Here is a 21,854-nt window from a genome sequence, read left to right on the forward strand (position 1 = left end):
AGACTGACACAGAATTTTTCTGGTATCTCAAAAGACTCTCTGTATCACCTCACTAATAGACCAAACCTCAAATTCTGAAAAGCTACCTGAACATGAATGCAAGATTTACTTGCATATTGCACTTGTAATTAACTAGTTTGATCAACTAGTTAATTATCTAATGACATAGGTACTCATCTAGGTTGACCAAGAAACTGAGACAGGTAACAAAAACTGTCCCTTATGTACAAAACTTCCTCCCCAGTTTTTAAATACCTTTCATTGTGTACAGAATCATTAACTTCAGTAGTATGATAATATGCTGACAGAGAAATGTGAGTTGGGAAGTTGATTAAGACAAAAAGTTTCAAGAAACTACTTACTTTGTTCTCAAGGCAAAGGGAAAGCCTTTAGTCATCCATAACCAAAATTTTAAAGATGCATAATTAGCTACTCATTAAAGGGCAGTTTGATAAATTACTAGCTATGCTTTGTCATAAAGGTGAACTGGAATTAAGAATCAAAGCAGCCACACTCCTAAAATATCTTTATGTATTCATTCTTGTCTGCAGAAACACAACAGTTCCTTCCTCTCTTCTCCTTCATGTTAATCTGTCTTCAAGTTCATCTGTCTTTTATCCCATGATTTATTTTTCTTTTTAGCACATATGTGTGTATATGCATATACACATGTGTGTATATCTTCTGAATTACACTGTTTTCACTTCCTATAAAAGAGGCTTCAAACTCCTAGCTCTCCTTTGAGCTCTTTGTTCAGAAACCTCCCATTGCTGCAAGTAGGGCTGCAAAGCTGAGTTGGTGCAGCAACTCCCACTGCTTTGGTTTCACCCATTTTGAAACCTGTCCTGTGCCTTCCTTTACTTGTGTGCTCCATGTCTGTTACCCAAAGCACTCTCCTCTTTCTCCTTTGTATCCCTTCCCAAAGGATTCAGCAAAGCCTGCACTGACTTTTTTCCTCCAGTTGAATTTATTTTTCCCTTCCCTATCCTGTTGGCCAGATTTTTATTAGCTGCTAAATGAAGTTGTGAGTTGCTCAGGGCAAGGTCTGTCTTTACTTTCCATGGACCTTCAGTCTGTTCTGAGGTCAGAGCCTGCTATTCTGACTCTGGCATGTGCAGGATGTAAGCCGAGAACGAGGAGTTCTTCAAGCTTGTGGAAATTCTCTTTCCTTTCCAAATCTGGGTGGTTTTGAGAGTGTCAGCAATGTTTGTTTGCTAAGAAACACTGCCAGCTCTTTCAGCCACCCTGGTGGGGCTGGCCTGGCTCCAAGCAGCATGGATGAGGTCATGAGCTCTGGAGTGACTGGATTCAGCATCTTACCTCTATGGAAACAGAGCCTCACGATAGGAGAGACGACAAACAGCAGGAAGAAAATACGTGGTAAGAAAATAGTTTTCTCTTCTTAAACCTTGCTCTTTGTTGTATTTCCACTGAATGGCCTAAACCTTTCAGTCCTTCCCCCTCTCCTCTATTATTTGCAAAGGATCCAAGGCAGCAACAGCAGTGAGAGAGTTCAGGATGGTGGAGGCAAAGCTGGTGTCTGTACTGAAGTCACTACTGCAGAGCTGTGTAATGCTTTGTGCTTCACAGGAGTTTATTCATTTTTGTTGTGCATTTTCTGTCATCCTTACTTGAAGCTGGCTCCGTCCCACATTCTATCTTTACCTCTAGTCAAAGCTCAGGAATTCACAAAACCTGATTATCAGTGTGCTGTTTCAGGTCTGCGTCCAAATGAAAAACTTTTAGATGAGTTGCAGGCTAATTTTTCAAATGTCTAGGTAGCATGCTTTGTGATTCAGCACCAATAATCATTTTGTAATAGAAATATTTTCCTTATTTTTAAATTAAGAACCAGATTTTTAAAATTACATGTCTAAATTAATCTAGCAGATTAGTGTGAAAACTCAGTTGAGGAACTGTTTCTCCAGGCACAGAGGCTTAGTATCACAGAGCATTCATTATTTATTAAGATGTTATAGCTCTTTTACTTGATTCATAAATCTCTAAGCACAGTATAAGGCTATTCAGTTATTTTTAACTGGCAATGAAATCTTGTAAATCAATTAAAAGTTTGACGTAACCCTCTGTGTTTTATTTGCAGTTACAATACAGAGCTGTAGGCGAAAATAAAGGCAGAGGAAAAGGATTGTGTAAGGAGTTATTTACTGCTTTATCACTTACAAGCTTTTTACCTAAATATAATAGTAGTTCTTGTATCTACAACAGCAGTGCCTCGAGAAGGAATAATTAGCTAAGCTAGTCATCAGCAAATGAATAGGCTTGCATAAATACTAAGCCCACACTCTTTGCTGTTGCTCACAGAGTCTGGGATCCTTGAGTCTCAGTGTGGCTGACTCTGAACCAGAGGAGGGGGAAGGCAGCAGGCCTGTGTTGTTGCTGGCTGACATTGGTTTTGGGAGGTCCTGTTCCCCCACATCAGTTTCTCTGGACTTCCAGAGAAACACCACCAGCTTATGGCAGCAGTGTTGGCCACACAACCACAGGGCACTGTTTTATTATGCTGGGTGTCACTAAGAAGCAGCCACTATAAAATTTTATCTTGTCTTTGCATGAGACAGGTGCTCCATGGCTTAGGAGACAGGAGCAGCTATGGCTGACTCCACAGGTGGTCCAGAGACAGGCAAAGATGTGGAAGATCTGACAAAAAGCTTGGAGGAACTCTGTGAGAGCTCTAAGGAGCAGAGTGAGGAGGTGCTACTGCTTTCACACCTAGAACAGCATCATCATCTTGTCTCTGTACTGAAGGGGAAAGTGGATGACACACAAACACTGCAGAGACCTGGAGCAGCTCAACATGGAGCTGGAGAAACTGAGGGGAGAGGATGCTGTGAAAATTAAAACCCAGACCCACCACATTCAGTATTTGGAGGGGCACTTCACAGATCTGGTCAAAAACCATGAAAAGATGATCCAGTTCAAAAATGAGCACAAAAACCAGCACCTGCTGCTGTGGGAGGAGAGCAAGCATCTGCAGCAGGACAGGGAAGCACTCTTCAGGGAGGCTGTGAAGGAGAAGGAAGCTGAAATGCTCCAGCTGGCAGCCCAGGCCAGGAGGCTCTTACAGCAGTTCTGCTCCTGGCAGGAGAAATATGCTTCTGAGAGTCACAGAGCCCAGGAGCGAGAGAAGGAGCTGCTGGAAGCTCAGAGCCAACTAGCAGATGCCTATGCCCAGGAGGTGGATTCATTCAAGAGGCAGCCGCAGCTCCTACAGGAGAGGCACCAACAAGCTGCTGCAAGGGTCGAGCAGGCAGAGAACCAGCAGAGGGCTCAGGGCAGTGAGCTGCAGGCCAAGCTGGAAAGGGCACATGAAGAGAAAGAGCAGCTACTGAACCTGGCCATGGAGAGGAGCAAAGCTCTGCAAGATAAGGAGCAGGAGATTCAGAAGCTGGAGGAGAAGCTAGAGACTGTGGAGGGAGCCATGCAGAGAGCAGGAAGGTGCCTCAAGAAAGAGGCAGCAGCAGCGGCAGACAGAGATCTGAAGGTTCAAGAGCTCCAAGGACAGCTAGAACGCAGCAAGCAGGCGTACAATGAACTCTTGCTGCAGTTCAATGCTTACCGAAAGCACAGTATGGATTTGCTGACTAAGGAGAGAGCTCTGAACATCAAACTACATCACTTTGCTGCATAACTGCAGTTTTTTTCTCTGTTCTCCTCTCAACAGGTGCCTCTGTGGTAACACACGCCTGAATTTTGTTCCTCTCCATGGGACCATCTCCTCTGGTTCCTTTGTACTGTCCTCACGAGCTTAAACCCTCCTCCACTGACAGCTCTGTAGCCTTTTTGTCATTACGCCTTTATGAAAGTAAATCACTAAACTCTTGCAGCTGGACATGGATCATTGAACCAGTCAATGATGTGACATGAACGATTAGGGTGGAAAACATAAACTATGAATTTGATTTATTTAGTACTAACCTCTGCTGAATCATAGGTTTTCTTTTTTTTTTTTTTAGTTAAAACCGTTTTATTTTTCAAGATGACCAAAAGCTCAAACTCTCAGCCTTTTGTATTTGATTCTGCTTTGAAGTTCAGCAGAGGCTGGGAACATAAGAGGCTCTGAGGCTCCAAGAAAATCCTACCTTACAATATCTCTGCAGTTCTCTAAATTCAGCAACTTAACAGATAATCCAATAATATCATATGACAACTGATTCTCAAGCAAACTACTGTTTGTAGTTTTCTAGTAGTCTTACAGATTTCTGCAGTCATTTAAACTCTGTTTAATGCCAGAGTAGTTTTTATATCTCCATTCAGCTCAATAAATTGTCAAGACTTCTGCGTTATTTCAATCTGTTCTTTGGAACTGGACGATGTTCTAGATGTTCCACCAGGGTGTTTTTCCTGTTTTTAGCTGTTTCATACAGATAAATATTAGTGATACACTCTTCCATTTTGTGCATGTCTGGCAGCTTTTGACAAAAAGAAAATCTTTCCTGTCAGCACTGTGGGATCCAGAGACCTCCCACTCTCTCTTGCTGGCCTCCTAGTCAAGAAGGAAGATTTTTGCTGCGGAATTTCAGCTCTGTTCTTTAAGTGTCCAACAAAAAAAAAAAAAAAAAAAAAAAAAAAAAAAAAAAAACCCAAAACAACCACCATGAGGGGCCAAACAGCACCCCCCACCTGGGCTGTAGGCAGCTGCCTCCAGAGTACCTGAAGTTCTTTGCCACATGTCTTGGGATAACTCAAGAATCTAGGAAAGGGATTGAGTATTTCTTGGTCCTGAGTATCTATAAGCCACAGCAGGGTATCAGACTTGGTATCTATTGAGATCATTTACAGAAATGATGGGAAGCAGCAGGTCTGGAGGCCAGTGACCAGCTCAGGGACTGGCTGAACCAGATGTGGTTTCTGGCTCTGGCACAGGCTTCCCACAGGAGCTGTGGATGACCCCATCGCTGGAAGTGTTCAGTGTGAGGCTGATGGGGCTCTGAGCAACCTAGTCTAGTGAAAGGTTTACCAGCTCAAGGCAGGGGGGTTGGAACTAGGTGATTTTTAGGGTCCATTTCACCTAAGCCATTCTGTGATTGTGACTCTACATAAGCAGCAGCTGCTAGCAGCCTTTCTTCTGAACTCGGGACAGCCCTTGAACCCAGGCAAAGCCAGATGTAAAGTACTGCTCTACTACCTGCTGTGTGACAAACCATAGCATTTCTTCTCATCCTGGCTCCTACAACTGTCATTCCACAGGTTTTTTATGGACCATATTCTCCTACTTTTTAACCATACTCCCCTGCTCTGAGGTGCCCACCCCACACACACATTTCATTAATCTCAGTGCTGGCAACTACAGTGTAAACCCCAAGTGACTCGCATCACACACTATGTCCTTGGTCTGAGAGCTGGCTGCTCTGTTTGAATTAGTCCCTTGATGAGGAGCACTTGTATCCCTCTGGTCACTGCAAGGGACCCTGAAACCAGGTGCCTAAATACTCTAAATCTGGGCAGAGGACACTCACTCACTTGCGTGACAGAACAGCCCCACAGGCCTCTGCCCCAGCCACAGCCACGGGGTGTGGTGGGAAAGACCCCACATTCTGCACTCTTCAGGCAATCCCCTTCCCACCCTTTGGCAATGGTTATGTGTGAGAGAGCTTCCCCCCTACTGCCCCACACACAAACCCCTTGTCACTGCCCCCATTCCCTCCTGCACTCCCATCACTCACACCCGCCCCTCCTGCACATTTCCTACACACCTCCCCCAAACCACACACATCTCCCTTACAGGCCCAGCCTCCCACACCTGTTGAAATAAACATGGGCCAGGAGACTTCTTCTCCTTTTTAATGCCTTTAGTAAAAGTGATCAGCTCAGGATTGGGGCGGCCCGGCATGGCTGCATTCCCCATCGCGTCTCCCAGGGCGACTCAGAGGAGGAAGATATGCGCAGCTCTGTCCACCAGGGGCAGAGTCGGAGGATCCAGACCTCGTGGGAACCTCTAAGGCGTGATGTCCCCGTCAGGTGTTGCTATCAGCCTCGGCGGCCCCCCTGGTCCCGGCGTCGGGACAACTCTGTGCTCAGGGCGAGAGGGACTCCGCATCTCTGCAGGCTCAGCACTTGGCTCCTCATGTCCAGACACCACTTTAGTCTCGCAATTCTTATTTGGCTCGTTGTTTCTGGGGTTTTCTCGTTGCATTTCGAGTCGTGGTCCCACAAAGCATTCTGGACTTTGGAGTCACTTTGCATAACCCCCCCCAACCTCTCAGGTGTCTTCCCTATGCTGTAAGAGAGCACAGCCTCGGGGAAGGGCCATCTACCCCACCCAGCCAGGGCTTTTACTAATACAAAAGAGGAGATAAGCCTCAACGACCCGGTATTACAATAACAAAGCACTAAGAACCCTGGCAGAGACAGATCTGGCTGCGTCCCTGTAACTCTTTCTCACAAAAAAAATATTAACGGAATTTTTGTTCATAACACCTGTCACACTGCTCTCCACAGAAATTGGATCTGTTACCTGGTGTGCAACAAGCCAGTAATTACACATGTGAGACATTCGTTTATTTCAGATTTGCACAAGCCTAGGTGCTTGGTGGTATTCCACAAATCAAACACACCGACTATCAAAGCTTTTTACTATTTATGTTTTAGCAAACAGGGGAACTGGTGTTAGAAGCTATAAGTTACTTAATTATCTTATTAATTAGTATTCTATTAGTTAACTATTCTCTCTTGCTGATTAGTTTGCACGCTCAATCTTTCTCTTTTTTTGGGGTTGGTAGTCCATGAGCTGGTAGTTGGGATATCCCCCTGCTGGAATTATGTTTTACTCAGTCGGAACTGATTTAGCACAGTTGCCGAGTTGGGTTTATTAATTTATTCCTTATCGTGGGAGTTCTGCCTGATGTCCTTGTGGCCCGCAAATTCTGCATTCTTTGTGTCCACTATCAGCAGTACATCCTTCTTCCCAGGCTTTGTTAACCTCCCCCTAGATCTGATGTCATTGAAACACGTTGAGCCCTAAACCTTAACAGGGCAATCCTAGGGACAATTCATTTGTCCTTCTAACACCTGAAGATCCCTTAGAGCTCGTTGGCTGCTCGCTGTTCCACGGATCTCTCTTCTCGTGGTTTGGGCTTGAAGGTATACAAAGGTCAAACGCCAAAGAACATCCTCTCTGAAGAAAATGTTTCCATATTCCACATTTGGCGGCAGTTCCCCCGCACTCCCTCACGCCGCTTTCCCGCGCGCGGGCGCAGTCGCGCGGCGCTTCCCCGGCCCTCGCTCCCCCCCCCCCCCCCCCCGCGCCGCTTCCCGACAGCCCCCGCGGCGGGAGCGCCGGGCCGCAGCCTCGCGCCGCCCGCTGCCCTCAGGCTCCGTCCCGTCCCGCCGGGCCCCGCTCCCGCCATGCGCCACAGCCTCACGCAGCTGCTGGCGGCCTCGGCCGGCGGGGCCAGCCCCTCGGGCGCCGTCTGGCCGCTGGCCGGAGCGGGGCAGGCCCCGAGAGGGCGGGATGGCGGCGGGGAAGGGGACTCGGGCCCCGCGCGGCCCAAACCGCAGCCGCCGCCGCGGCGGGAGCCCCCGGGCGCCTCGGAGCCGCGGCGGCAGGAGAAGGAGGCCGAGGCGCCCGGCGGGCCGCTGGAGGTGTGGGAGCAAGAGGACTGGTTCCCGGGGCTGGAGCTGGGAGACCTGCTGGAGGCGGCCCGGCCGGACTGGGACTTGGACGCGGAGCTGAGCGACTGCTTCTGTGGGGACCTGGAGCCGCTGCCCGCGCCGGGCCAGGGCCCGCGGCCGTCGGCGCCCGGGCGGAGGAGCGGCGGGACCGGGAGCCGGCTGAAGGCGGCGGCGGCGGCGCGGCTGAACCGGCTGAAGAAGAAGCAGTACGTGCTGGGGCTGGAGAGCCGCCTGCAGGGCCTGGCTGCCGAGAACCGGCAGCTGCGGGACCGCAACCGCGGCCTGAGCCGCCGCCTGCGAGAGCTGGAGCGGGAGAGCAGCTACCTGCGGGCTGTGCTGGCGAACCAGAGCGCGCTGGGACAGCTCCTGAGCCGCCTGGCCGGGACCCGCGCCGGCGGGCTGCAGCTCAGCACCAGCCTCTTCAGGGACACGGGCAGCCCCCGCCGCCCCCAGCAGCAACTCCTGCCCGCCGGCGAGAGCAGCGACCACGACTACGCCCTGCCCAGCTCCCGGCCCCGCGGGCTGGAGGAGGCGGCGGCGGTGACTGAGACGGAGGAGGAGTGGGCGGCCCCCGGCGGGATCTGCCTGCACGTGGACCGGGATCAGGTGTCGGTGGAGTTCTGCTCCATCTGTGCTCGGCGAGCAGCGGCCTCCTTCAAAATGTAGGGTCAAGTACCTGCTGCAAGTACTCGTGGGGTTCTCACCCGTAAGGGCCTCGCGTCGCGGCGGAGGAAGCAGGCGATGGTGCGCAGGAAAAGAATCCATGCAGTGGTGATGGGGTGGTATTGGGGGAGATGCAAAGGTGGGGAACCTGGCGCTTACTTAAGTGGCCAGGGTAACAAAAATTCTCTCCAACGGCACGTTGGGAACCAGACGGTGGCCTTGGTTTAAGGTCCTGTAGTCTGGCGTGTGGACGGTAGTGGTGTGAGCCTGTTTGGCGATGGGAGTCGCGCAGAGCTGCGTGCAGCAGTGCGACAGTGGTCGTGCAGACTGACACGCGCGTGGTGCAGACGCGGAGGTGCCGCCAGAGCCCGTTCGCAGCACTTGGGTGAAAAGATCATGCCGACTTGATGCATGAAGGTGTGCTCGGCTCCGCTTCGCAGTAAAGATAATGCTGACTACCCGGTCTTGAGTCAGATAATGTCTAGCCTGCTTATCCTGAGGAGCCGAAAATGCTTGCTTAGAAAACCAAACAAAAACTCCATTATGACATCGTCACTGGACAGACTTAAGAAAATAGTAATGATCGGCAAAAGAAAGCATGCATATAAAATTGTACTGCATCTCAGTTATACATTACTATTAAAACCTCTCTGACAGTTTCTCTTTTAGGTGGTTGCCCTGCCAGGCTCCGTTGTGTAGGGGTTAAAGAACAGTCGTTTTCCACCTCGCAACCTGGTAAGGATCAATATATTCCCATAATGTGGTATCAGACAGCTTGCTTTGCTTATCCCAGTCTCTCGTAATGACTGGTTCAGAAAATGGTTTCTCTGGTCCTTGGCCTACTCTGCCAAAATGTTTCTAGCTCTGGATGGCAATTACAGTAGAGGTTACAATCACATCAGTCTCATTAGCTGTTTTCCTTTTTTCGTTTTTGAAACAACTACATTGGCTGCATAGTAGCCAATACAGGACCTACATTTTGAATTTTAAAAAACTGCTCATGCATTTGAAATAGAAATTTCCTTTTAAACCAAGTATGTGATGAGTGGAAAAAGGAAAACATGCTAATAAGGTGGATGTGGCATTTATAGTCTTTTATTATAGGGGACTGTCCCAAAAGTCTGAGTAAATTGCTTTTTGAATGAAAAAAAGGAAAGGAAATTGTGACCTGTTGGTTTAAAATGCTGTCTAGTGTTAAGGATGCACAGAACCATTCAAAAGCCCCTCTCTAGCTTGCTCTAATTCACAGTGCAGAGTTTTACCTGATGAAACAGCCTGAGCACTGGTTAAATCACTGCAGAGGAGTCCTCACATAGAGGAGTTGCTCTTGCATGGACCTCTGAGGAGAATTAGGTTTGAAGAATCAGTGCATCGAAGTAACTCATTACTTTACCTTCCATAAGTAAATCTCTGTGCCCATGCACACTGAAATTCCTATGTTACTTCAGAGTAGCTTTAAATTTTAAAAATATTGCATGTATATGCATGTGCTTAACTCTACAGTAGAGTTCTTAATTCAGCCTCTTACAGTATCCAGAAATCTATAACCTGATATAATTAAGCACGGTTTGGAGATGAGCAAATATGTGTCTTGAGGCTAATGATATGAAAAATGCTCCATAATTGCTCCTGAGATAGGAGGAAAAATAGTTTGACAAAAAATAGTGTGTGTTTTCTTGTAGTAGTCAGTGTTTCTCCCTATCACAAAAGATGAGTGGGTTCTTTTTTTCAGTTGTATTATAATGTTTAGGTTGTTTAAATGTATGTCAGTTGGGGGAAGATGGATTGTGAAAATGATACATGTAAAGTGAGGTTTCACAAAGAATACTTCTCTAAAACAGATTAATTTCTAAATTTTTTTAAATTATGCTATTTAGTGTTTCTGAAGTCTTGTTTCTTAAAGCCTTAAATGTTGTGTTTAAGGCTAAGTAGGTGAAAGCATTTTCTCCCTGTCATTTGCTTTATTGGTGCTAGACCCTGTCACGTGTTCATCAGTAGAAAAGGAGATGGATTTTTCTTTGTGAAACATCACTGTGTGATAAAGTATATGTGTATTTAGCATCCTTGTTTTTCTTTATGCTAAAGTGGATTCAGCTGTGTTGGGGCAGAAGAGACGGGACCAGCTGCTGGCCACATTTCCTGCTTTATTTTAAAAGGTAGTATAAGAAATGAGAATAAAGAGGTAACAGGGCTTTTGCTGTCTTTGGTTAAAAAAAAAGAAGTTGAATGCTGGGATTATTTACTGTCATCCGGGATGATTTTTTAAAAAGGCAGTAGTCTGTCAAACAGGTTTTACTCCACTGTACGCAGAATTCCATCTCTTCAGGGGATATTGCCAGCACAAAAGAGACTTAGTGGGATATGTGTGACCTTACACCTCTGTGGTGGCATCAACAGGGCTGTTCAAAGTTTCAGTCTTAACTTGGGTAACTGCTGTAACTGAGGGGTTATACCAGTGCACAGGAGTCAGAGTTAACCACCAGGACCTGCACTGACTGATATGCAAAATGGAAATAATTTAGGTTCAACCTAATCTCAACCTGCCTAGCTCAGACCTCATGAACGTGCTTCATTTTTCAGTTTAATGTGCTTGAGGAAAAGAGAAACACTAATGTAGCAAGCATGGGATGTTCCAGTGGCATTTTTATGGTTACTTCAGTGTAGGAGTGTTTTTTAAGTTAATTAAATATGCATTCTTTCTTGTCACACCACTGCTGAATGGCAGGGTCAGGGACAGTTCTGGCCTCTGCTGAGAACCTGCACAATGCTCTGTCGTGACACGACCTGTGGCTGTGTCTGAGAGCAGCTGATTTTCTCACATGCAAACTGATGTATTGTGGTACAAGAACAAGGTCAAGTCCCAAGAAAGTCAGTGGCTGCAGGCATTTCTAGTGCCTACTGAATCATATTTAAACCAAATAGAAGGGAGGAAGTTAATTGAAACTAACCAACTGTACTATCTGTATGGTGTATTATTAATGTAGCTTTTTGAAGTGAAAGCCTTGAAATGACATAAGTTAATACTTGAAAATATATTGTAAATGTTTCTTTGTAATTATGTGCCATTCAGATAAGAATATAATATCATAATAAAATCAGACTTGTTGATCTTTCAGTTTATGGGCTCAAATGTTTTCTTCATCTTTTTCTTTTCATTAATGACTTGGTTCTTTTAACAAAGTGGTAAAACAGGGGAAAATGTTGTTGCTGCTATCTCTGGGTCATCAACTGGAAAACAAGATAAAATGGATTAGGGTATGCAGGAGAAATGTTCTTGCTCTTCTGTCTTTAAAGGTAATCCTGTGGTGAGGACAACACAAAGGTGTTATTCCTTGAACTGCAGATAGAGGTGTACTTCTGAGAATCAGCACTTCTTGTATTTCATAGTTCTTCATTTTTTATCAATATGGTTATATTTGATCAATGTACCATGGAGGAGTAAAATACTTACATAAACCCTTCTGTGGTTTATTGGCATCTTCCTCCTTTCTGTTCTATTTTTAGGCTCTGAAGTTTCTTGACTGGTTAATTACATGCAGTTGAATCACAATCTTTCATCAAATTGCTGTTTCCACACTAAGCACCAGAGTGAGTGTTAAAAACAAAAGGTTTGATGGTGCTGGAAGGACAGAACGTTTTCATGGCTCTGGAGTGGGCCATGTATTCAGATTTCTGTTAATCTTAAATGCTTTATTTGTACAGGACAGTTTAAAATAGCGCACTGGCTTTCTAGCATGAGGGGATTCCAGTGAAAGTGGTCTGCAGCTTCATGAAACGCAGCATTTCACAAAAAGTACTGCATAAAAATGTAAAAGCATACTGGCATGCTCTGCCTTTTTGGCATCTAGTTGTAGAAAATTCAGTGTTTCAGCACTGAAATGTGTTTGGTAAATTGTACATACCACAGAACCAAGTGCTGCCAGTGTTCAGCTGCACAGCTATGCTACCAGCATTTACCCTTCTTTTCTTCTCAACAGAGTCACTTGAAGACTAGTGTTAAAATAAGAAACAATTTCATGCTCAGTTCTCCTTTAGTCCTTTGGAGTTTGATCCTGGTGTTGTGACTCTTGGTAGTGTTCTAAATTAACTTCTCTTTCCTATGAAGAGCTTTGCAGCAGCTGGGAGTTAAATTGCTGCTTCTGTAATCTAGCTGCCTGGAGAGATGATATCAAAGGAAATGCAGGGAGCCATGTTCCAGCACTTGGCATTTCCAGATAATCAGATTTCTCATCCCATTTGTCAAAATTTTTAACAGTTTTCCCTGTGAAACACAGAGATCTTTGGCAAAATCCAAAGGCCCATTGTACATTTACTGATTTTTAAAATGCTGTGTTTTGTGGTGTTTGTAGTTAAGGAGGTTTTCTGGAATCAGCATTATTCTGGTTATAGGGCTGTATTACTATTAGTTACACTGTAAAATGTCTGAAGGTTATGTTAGGTATGGGAGCTGTTCAAATGGACTCTGTTTAAAGAACACCCTCTGCAAAAATTGCACATTACCAGCTGCTGATTCTACATTTTTTCCACCCAGTTTAAGTGGGATATGCAGATGCGGAGAAATAATTCTGCCTGTGCTCATTAGCAGGAGGATGCCAAGGGCAGGACTTGCACGTGTACCAGGAGGATTTGCAGGAGAAGTAGAATACATTGTAATGATGACACAGCATTTAGAATGGTGCATCTGCAAGAAAAATGTGGAGCTTTTTTAGTATTTCTGTTGGCTCTTATCTGTAACTATTCTTGGCATTCTTTTGGCCATAGTTCAGACTTGGAGTAGACTGAAGTCCTTTCTGTGGGATATGTGCCCGGCTTGTTTCTACCACAGTGGTGGAAGAAAGGATCCAACTAACACCTGTTGTCTCTCAGTGTTTGTGGGGAGTTTATTACAGTTGTCAGAGGCCGAGGACTGGTTCTTGGGGGTTGTGATAGGTCATATCCTGTGTATGAAACAGGGAATGGAAGGCACATTCCCAGATCCCTGTGTAGGCACTCCTCCGCATGCGTGCATGCCAGAACCGGGGTAGCATCTTGCTGTCCTGTGGAATTCTGAAACAATTTCAGATTTTATTGATGGACTCTGAGAACACTTCTTCCCCTCAATGGATGGTTTAAGGAGAGGTACAGAAGGTGTAACTGAAAAGTTTCCTTGTTCACGAACACACCTCCTTTCTAGACCTTCCTAGTCTCAGGAGTGCTCAGCCGACCTTTGATGTGACTAGCACTGAACATGTAGAGTACACGCCTGCAATTTGTGTGCTCATCAGTGATGCTGCATCAGCAGCATCAACTTTGCAACTTACTAAAATGTTGAGGAATGTAACTTTTTAATATACAATCTTCACCTTTCACTTGAAGAAATGAGTATCTAAAAAGGATGTGGTTTGTCCAGGTCAGACCACTAAACATCAGAACATGCATTTTGGTGACTGAGGATAATTATCACTTCAATTTATACCAAAATGAAAGTATTTGGAAGGGAAGATCCTTTTGATGCTTACCCTTTAATAAGCACTAGAATCTGTTTATAGTATTTTTAACTATATAATGTTAAACACAATAATCAGTGAGCCAATCATTGTTCTTCTTAAAGATACTATTGCACAATAACACCTTTATTTTGTTTTTATTATCACAGGTAAGTGGTTCTGTTGGTTAAAGTCTGGTGGCTTCCGGAGATATGACAGTGCACTGTCATGTAAAATACTTGGTCCCTGGGAATCTCCCGTCGGGGTGATTAAGGTAAGGCAGATGGGAACACCACGTGACACAGCAACACTTGGAATCAAGAAAATGAAATGATCTCTGCCTAACAGGGACTATTGCTGCTGCTCCTGGGTATAGATAAAGAATGTGTCATGTTCCTGTTATAATGACCCATTTTTAAGGAAAAGGTAGATAAAGATGATGAAACTCCTTCAATATATTTTCATCAGCATTACAGCATAAGTTTTAACTCTTTTCAAGTAAAGGTCTCAATGTTGAATTCTTAACTCTCATTAATATTTCCATGTGCATCAGGGGATACTAGAATTTTACTCAAGCGACTGTTGACCACTAATTGTACAGCTTTTACAGTTACAGAACCATTTAGGTTTGGAACACACTCCCAGGACCATCAAGTCCAACCTTTTACTTATCACCAGCTCCTTGACTAGACCATGGCACCAAGTGCCACATACACCTCCAGGGATGGTGACTCCTGCCACCTCCTGGGCAGTCCATTCCAATGCTCAGCAAGCCTTTCTGAAACTAAATTCCTGAAATTCCTCCTGATGTTCAACCTCAAACTCCCCTAGCACCATTTGAGGCCATTTCCTCTCGTCCTGTCACTTGTTGCCTGGGAGAAGCAGCCAACCTCCACCTATGGCAGGTTAGGACCATACCCAGATTGGGAGTATTGCTTCTGTAGAAGAATTCCTGATTTAGCTCTCAGACTGCAGAATACACTAAGGACACCTCATGCAGTAGGAGAGCTGCAGTTTATATTGCTCTAGAACATATAGCCAACAGTGTGAAGACACACCTGACTCATAAATGCATTACTCTGGGCCACTCATCTTAGACATAGCTGAGATTCCCCAGTAATGGCAGTGGCCCTCAAAGGCCTCTCACCACAGCCCCATCCTTCAGGAAAAGACCTAATTTCAAGGCAAAATGGTTACAAGGCCAGAGGCTGGTTTTTTTGATATGCTGGGAAGCCTGACAGGACTATCACTCCTGATTGCTCTGTGATAAAAGTGTTCTCCACAGTGTGACCCATCTAATGGTGTAAATGGGATAATCTTGTGACAGAAGTTTTGTGCTAGCTGAATGGGGAAAAGGGAGAAAAATACTCAGATTTTGAGTAGATCTCTAGTAAAACCTTCCTTGATATTCCCTCTTTTAGTTGTGGGGTTTTTTGGGTTGTTTTTTTGGTTTTGTTTTGTTGGCTTTTTGGTTTTTTTAATAAATTTCTATGGTTTGCATTATGAAAGAAAAAACCTCTTTTTCAAGAGTACTCATTTTTTACAGCTTCTAAAAGCTGTAGCATCACCTTAGAACCAAACATTAAGCAGGAACTACAAATGCTTTCTTGCCTCCCATTTCCAAAGCAACACACCTGTCTGCTATTCAAGCGTGTACACTAAAGTGAGCGTAATGAAAAGTTTAACCTGCACTTAAGTTCAAAACTTAAAAAATGCCAGTGCAGAGAGTGGTTTGGTATTAAAAAGACACAGCAACACTTTTTCTTGTTTATTATGGTTACTTATCCAAGGCAATTAAAAAGTTGCTTTACTTCACTCGGGGAGCTCTTCAGGATCCCTGCTACTGTTCATCTGCAGCAGCATTTTGATATATATTCCGTGCTGTTTAGTGGCAAGATATAATCCAGTGAGAGCCTGTACCAGTATGCCCAGACTCATCTTTCTGAAGACAGGCTGAGAAGTTGTGAGCCAGTAGCGTAACAGGTTTTCTTTCCCTGGCAAGGGAGTTGACATATACCTAAACAACAGAAACAGCGGTAGAAACTTTTTTATCCATGTAAGTGTCAAGATTTAACATAAATATTTATGTAGATGGTAATTTTCTCTTCTCCTATGTTAAATTCACCTGGTGGTACTGAGCCCTCTGCATAAATGCTTTAAAACATCCTGACCATGCCCTGGTCTCACTAAACCTTGCCATGCCCTTGCTCTGCTCTGAACTACACAGAATGACACCTGTCAGGGGCTTTGGCTGCTGGGCACTGCCCAAGGTCACTGAGGTCTCTTGGCTGCCCAGCCACCACTGCACACACCGAGGCACAACCAGGGAGACTTGGAAGGCTCCTGCTAAACACAAGGGCTTCCCCATGGATCACTTTGCAGATCTTATTTCACCTTGGTGTAGCTCTTACAAACTAAATTTTGTAATTAGATTACCTTAATGTATATCTCCTTCCACATCCTAAATGTCTACAAGAAGTCAAATGTGCACAGATCAAATATCTACAGAATTCACACTGAGAGCAGAACATTTTACATTTCACTCAATACATTGCAGATAAGACATACCTGGCTGCAAGGCTTCCATTCAAGGGGATAGCCAGGAAAATGGGATAGAAACCACCCACAACAGCACCTACAAATCCTCCTCTGATCACAGCACAAACCTCACAGTTCAGCTGACCTGCGTGGCAAATCATATTTCACTGTCAGCATCTACACATCCCCCACCAATCAGTTTATAAGCTGCATGCAAGAACCTGAAAACAGGCTCTTGACAGAAACTTCCAAGCTGTACAGGTATGCAAAAAATTATAAAGGAGAACTCTTTTAAAAAATAACAACAAAAAACCTCAAAACAACAATAGAACAGTCCCAAAACAAAAACTGAGACAAACCAAAAAACAATCACTCCCATTCCAACCTATGAGGAATTTATCATTCCAAAGCTGACCTTCAAATGAAATTGTACAGATGGGGGGAAATTGCACTGCTTTGTTGCAGTCACTTTTACATGACTGACTGAAAAATGCTGAAATAACTTTTTTAGAAACATATATAAACATATATATCTCCTTTCCCACTCCACTTTGAGAACTCACTACTGTCCAATGCATTCTGTTTTTCAAACTCTGTTTTACAAACTGAAGTTTTTCAAGACCACAATAGTTTAAGAGCACTTTTCTGCAGGGAGAAAAAGCTCCTCTAGTGTTCCCTTGTGTACAGAAAGCAAAGCCCTTTCAAAAAAAAAAAAAAAAAGAAATGAAGAGGTGTTTACCTGAAAATAAAGGGTCATACACAAAAGCTTCATAAATTGCTGCTGTTGAAAGAAATGGAATAACAGCCATTGGAAGAGCAGACACCAGGGAAGCCTTTCTGACATGTAGGATGCTCCTGAAGAAATTATTTGCTGCTAAGCCACATAAGCTTGAATTTGCTGCTAGGAAGTATTTGCCATGATTACAAAGGTTCCTGTGAAAGAAGGGAAGACGTTTCAGCAGCTGAGAACTGTAAAAAAGTTTAGTTTAGTCCACACTACAATTCTCTTCTGAAAATCCTGCAACAAGGGTTAAGGGACATAAATCTCTCACTGATGCAAAATGGAGAGTAACTGCTTCCAAAAGCAGCCAGGGCAGCATCCTTTGTTATATGCCTGAGTTTACACACACTTCAAGAGAGAAGTGAGAGGTTGAGAAGCTGTTGCTACAATTTTTTTCCCCCATTATTATAGTTAATGGAAACTTCATTAAAGCTCTCCTTATAAGCATGTTTCTAATTATAATGTTTTCTGAAAAGAAATGAGGAAATATATATACAATAAAATATATAACTTTAAAAAGTCAAGTCAGTCTACTTATAATTCTTCTACATTTTAAGGTTTTGAGTAATATTAAGCACTACAGAAAAGATTTCAGCGATGTACTTGCTAGTCTCAAAAAACTTTAAACACAAAAAATGTCAGACATCAAGGACACCAACTATGTCTTGTTTTGAGTAGGAAAATTCAAATTTTACCTTTAAATGAAACACAGGCAAACATGCTAACAAATACGGAAGACTGAGATTAAAATTTTAGCAGCATATTTAAGTACCCAAAACAAAGCAAATTAATGTACCCAGGACCAGCAGAATCTACTTAGTGCGATACAGAACTGCTAAACTGCACAAAAGAAAAGGAGGATGGAAGAATTGGGGTTTGTGGCTTTTTGTTTGAGCTCCCTCGTGTTAAAAACATGTGCTTGGCTAAACAGGAACTCTCAGTTTGACTGTAGCTTTCCTTTCCAGACATCAGTGAGCTCCCCTTTGGATACAAGCTCTAAGTCCTGCCAGTGACTGGCAGCTACTTCTTTCCAAGGCTGAGCAATCCATAAGTCCAGAGTTTCTATCCAGACATTACCACATCACTGCTGAGTGTCTGCCTCCCCTGCTCTCCTGCGGAAGGAGGAGCTTTGGAGGCTGAATGTGAGGGCAGCAGATCCTACACAAAGTTGCAGCCTTTGATTTCTCACCTGTGTGGGGAGGCCCTCTGTTACTACCAGCAGCTTGTTTAGCCAGCAATTTAGTCCTATTTTAAAAAGAATATAAATAAAATAAGCTTCTGATTACTCTTATTTCTAAAAAATTTATCCAAGCTGATACACACATGCAAATGGCTCATAACAGAACCAGCTCAGGTCCAGTAAGGTTTTGCAGTGACATGCAGTATCACAACCCAAAAGGTCATTTGTGAGGCCCAGAAGGCATTTAGCTGGCTTTGTGCTGTACAGAACCCTGCTGGTGAGCCTGCAGGACTCCAGCTGACTCCTCCACCACCAGCTGGACTCCTTAGTCTCGCCTTCCTGAAACAGGGAGCGGTGCAGAATGAAATGCAGAAACCAGCAGGATGATGCTCACTCAGTTCTGGCCGCAGGCCAGCCCTGCTGGACAGAAGATGACTCCAGCAGAATCATATTTCAGTTTCCTAGAAAATTTTTTAGCTCTAGCACAGGAGTGTGAGAATGCTGAGAGCCAGTCAGGGCTGATCAGCCATCACAGAACCCTCAGCACTGGGGAGCACATGCTAGAAACCAGCGGAGCAGGGCCAGAGCCAGCACTGAAATAACTATATTGAAGAAATATAAAACAAGTCTTCTGTTCTGGACAAAAACAGGCATCTTCAAAATTAACTAATTTTGGAACTGCAAGGAGAATTTGTAATAGAAGAATAAGGAAAAAGAAAAGCCTTCAAGACTTGAAAAGTCTGATGCACTTCATTTATTTTACCAGCACTTACTGATCTGCTTTAGGAAGCTCATTGAACATCTTCTGTATGATTTCCATCCGCTTAAATCTTTCCAAAATTAGTCTTTGCTGTGGAGAATCTAGTTCAAAAAACTCTCTTCCTGTCATCTTGAAGTTCTGGATCATAAGGGAAAAAAAAACCCCAGATGTAATCCAAGTTACATAGCCCCAGTATGAATCAAATAAACATTTAGACTCTTTGCCACTATGAATCTCAAATACATTCCCTATTTTGCATGGCAATACTCCAGGTTTAAATTGATTTAACTGTCAAAGAGACCTGTAAGAAAAAACCCAGCCAAATAAGTCAGAAAGCCTACAGTTGCAGTGGGTTTGTGTGGTAAGGTTTTGGCAGCAGGGGGATGCAAGGGTGGTTTCTGAGATGCCAGGAGCTCCCCCATGTCTGACAGAGATGTTCCAGCCAGCTCCAAGTCAGACCTGCTGCTGGCCAACTCTAAGCCCAATTACTACAGTGTGTGGGAAAGTCAAGAAAGGCTAAAAACTGTTGCAAGACAGTAGCTGGAAAAGAGGAATGAGAACACATTTGAGGAGCAGCCCTGCAGACCCTAAGGTCAGTGCAGGAGGAGCAGGAGCTGCTCCAGGTGCTGGAGCTGAGAACCCCCTGCAGCCCCTGGAGCATCCCATGCCAGAGCAGCTGGATGCCCAAGGAGGCCATGAGCCAGGGGGAGGCCTGAGCTGGAGCAGGCTCCCGGCAGGATCTGTGGCCACATGGGGAGAGGAGCCAAGCTGCAGTGGGTTCCTGGCAGGAGCTGTGAGCCCATGGGGAACCCACACTGGAACAGCCACTGCTACTGAAGGACTGAGCCCTGTGGAATGGACCCACACTGGAGGAGTTCATGGAGAACTGCAGCCTGTGAGAACCACTGCTGTTGGAGAAGTCTGGAGAACTGTCTCCCGTGGAAGGGACCACCCACTGGAACAGGAAAAGAGTGCAAGGAGGAAGGAGTGATAGAGACAACATGTGAGGAACTGATTACAACCTCGATTCCCCGTTTCCCTGCACTTCTAAGAGGGAGGAGGACATAGAGAAAAACAGCAGTGAAGGGAGGGGTGGAGGGAAGGCGTTTTAAGATTTGGCTTTACTTCTCATTACCCTATTCTGATTTGATTGACTGTATATTCAATTTCCCCAAAGTTTACTGTTTTGACTGTAATGGTAATTGGTGAGTGATCTCGTGTCCTTACCACAACCCCTGAGCTTTTATTCATACTTTCTCCCTGTCCTGTTGAAGGGGGCAGAAAGTGATAAGAGCATCTTGGTGGCCACCTGAGGCCAGCCCTTCACAACAGCTCTTGACAACACCTGGAGTTTAGTGATTCAAGTGCTTCTTTTCCTGCACGTTTTAGTGCAGAGGAAATTCTCCCACACTTACTGTGCCAATCACACTTACCCGAAGTTGCTGTTATAAGGTGAAGGCCGTGTCCTAAGCCCTACCTATGGGACCGAGCCTGCTTCGGTTGGGGCTTGGCAGGATGCAGCAGCGGAGAAAGCGGGCAGAGCGGGCAGGATCGCTTCAGGCCGCCCGAGGAGAGGCCCCAAACCCCTGCTTTGGGATCCCACAGACCGCACGTCACAGAGCTGTAAGCACCCCCTCTCCCCGAGCCTTGTACACGCGCCTCTCCCTGAGCCCTGCGCGCCGCTGGAGGCGGAGGGACCCTCCCAAAGCCCTGCGGCCCGGCTCAGGTCAGAACCCTCACGCCGGGAAACTGCGGCTCGACCCCGACCTTCAAGCCCCACCGCTACCATTCGCTGCCCCCGCACCGCGCGGACCATCCCGGCCTCCCTGCCGGGCTCAGGCTCTGACCTTGAGCCGTACGGACGGACACGACCCCGCCGCCCTCACCGAATCGCTCCCGCCGCCTACAACATGGCTCCTCCCGCCTCACGCCCTGTCCGAGGGCGCCGCCATCTTGCTCGTTCACATGACCCAGGGCCCTCCAAGGCCGTCTGTGATTGGGCCGTTGGCCGCCGGCCCAGCATGGCGGCCGCCGATTGGCCCCGGGCCGGCGGGCGGGGCCCGGCGCTGGTTGCCGGGGCGGCGGATGGCGGCGGCGGCTCCTCGATGGCGGCGGGGCTGAGCGCGGATCCTGCACCGGCGGCCGGGACGCGGGGACTCCCCCTTCGGTGCGGGGGGGCCCAGTCCTCGGGGTAACCCGCTGATCCCTCCCCTCAGCCCGCGCCCTTTCCCCGCCTGCCCCTCAGCCCTCGGAACGCCCGCTGCCCCCTTCCCTCGCCTCCAGCTCCTTTGTGCTCCCTCCCCGTCCCGCCCCCTTCGAGCGCCCCTCGCCCCGGCTGCGTCTCGCTTCGCCCCACCTCCAACCCCTCCCTCATCCCCTCCGCTCCTGCCTGTCGCTTGTCCCCTCCGCAGCCCTGGAGGGAATTGGCCTCGTCCGTAAACCCAGCCTGGCTCCGGCAGTTCACCTGCACCTATGGCAGCCCCCTAGCCCCCTTGTTTCACACAGCCTGTGTGCCTTGTTGCGCCTCGGAAAGCAGCAGGCGGACCTCTTTGGGTTCCAGAGCGCTGGGGGAGGGTGGAGTGGGGAGGGGATGAAGGGGGCCAGCCCCTGAGGGATGCGGGGCCGGCAGATCCCAGCTGCGAGCATCAGGGAGCGGAGCAGAGCCGCCCCTTCCCCTTCACACGCACAGGTGCCGCGTCCCCAGAAGAGGATGCACGGCAGAGCCCTGTCCTGTGCGCCGCAGCTCCTCGTCCTCGCGGGGAAGGGAAGCGCTCGGAGCTTGTCCGCCTTCCTCAGACTTCTCCTGAACCAAGTAGATGAGGAAAATCTATCCCG

At 46.3% G+C, this 21,854-nt stretch overlaps 5 protein-coding genes across 29 annotated transcripts in view; 4 read left to right on the top strand and 1 right to left on the bottom strand.

The window, feature by feature from the left end:
• Positions 1-21,854, top strand: part of PICALM (phosphatidylinositol binding clathrin assembly protein) — a 355,304-nt gene that overhangs the window by 152,090 nt on the left and 181,360 nt on the right. The gene's annotated exons all lie outside the window — the stretch shown is intronic.
• Positions 150-4,292, top strand: CCDC89 (coiled-coil domain containing 89). Its single transcript, XM_074535041.1, is given in 3 exon segments — positions 150-1,380; positions 2,580-2,780; positions 2,782-4,292. Coding segments are annotated over 2 exon segments (1,038 nt in total). The 5' UTR covers positions 150-1,380; positions 2,580-2,610; the 3' UTR covers positions 3,650-4,292.
• CREBZF (CREB/ATF bZIP transcription factor) lies at positions 7,254-16,446 on the top strand. Of its 4 annotated transcripts, XM_074535088.1 has the most exons (4): positions 7,254-8,294; positions 8,953-9,030; positions 10,381-10,451; positions 13,931-16,446. In XM_074535088.1, the coding sequence occupies exons 1-2, from the start codon at positions 7,366-7,368 to the stop codon at positions 8,999-9,001; spliced, it is 978 nt and encodes a 325-aa protein (XP_074391189.1). In that variant the 5' UTR covers positions 7,254-7,365; the 3' UTR covers positions 9,002-9,030; positions 10,381-10,451; positions 13,931-16,446. The 4 variants fall into 4 exon arrangements, with proteins under 4 accessions (XP_074391189.1, XP_074391191.1, XP_014121673.2 ...); XM_074535090.1 differs by lacking the exon at positions 13,931-16,446 and having other exon boundaries at positions 7,254-8,376; positions 10,381-11,410; XM_014266198.2 differs by lacking the exon at positions 13,931-16,446 and having other exon boundaries at positions 10,381-11,410.
• On the bottom strand, positions 15,492-21,285 carry LOC102061888 (transmembrane protein 126A). Of its 7 annotated transcripts, none has more exons than XM_074535095.1 (6): positions 20,944-21,283; positions 20,453-20,605; positions 19,033-19,157; positions 17,038-17,231; positions 16,329-16,443; positions 15,492-15,777 (listed from the first exon to the last, which is right to left on the bottom strand). In XM_074535095.1, exons 3-6 carry the CDS (start codon positions 19,146-19,148, stop codon positions 15,573-15,575), a joined length of 630 nt encoding a protein of 209 aa, XP_074391196.1. In that variant the 5' UTR covers positions 19,149-19,157; positions 20,453-20,605; positions 20,944-21,283; the 3' UTR covers positions 15,492-15,572. The 7 variants fall into 7 exon arrangements, with proteins under 7 accessions (XP_074391196.1, XP_074391195.1, XP_074391193.1 ...); XM_074535094.1 differs by having other exon boundaries at positions 20,906-21,283; XM_074535092.1 differs by having other exon boundaries at positions 20,453-20,608; positions 20,906-21,283.
• Positions 21,051-21,854, top strand: part of DLG2 (discs large MAGUK scaffold protein 2) — a 993,421-nt gene continuing 992,617 nt past the window's right edge. For all 15 annotated transcript variants that reach the window (XM_074535042.1, XM_074535043.1, XM_074535044.1 and 12 more), the window contains exon 1: positions 21,051-21,186. The gene's annotated coding sequence lies outside the window, so the exon portion shown is untranslated. The remainder of the gene's footprint in view (positions 21,187-21,854) is intronic.

This window comes from Zonotrichia albicollis, chromosome 2 (assembly GCF_047830755.1).
Source record: "Zonotrichia albicollis isolate bZonAlb1 chromosome 2, bZonAlb1.hap1, whole genome shotgun sequence".
Taxonomy (NCBI): Eukaryota; Metazoa; Chordata; class Aves; order Passeriformes; family Passerellidae; genus Zonotrichia; species Zonotrichia albicollis.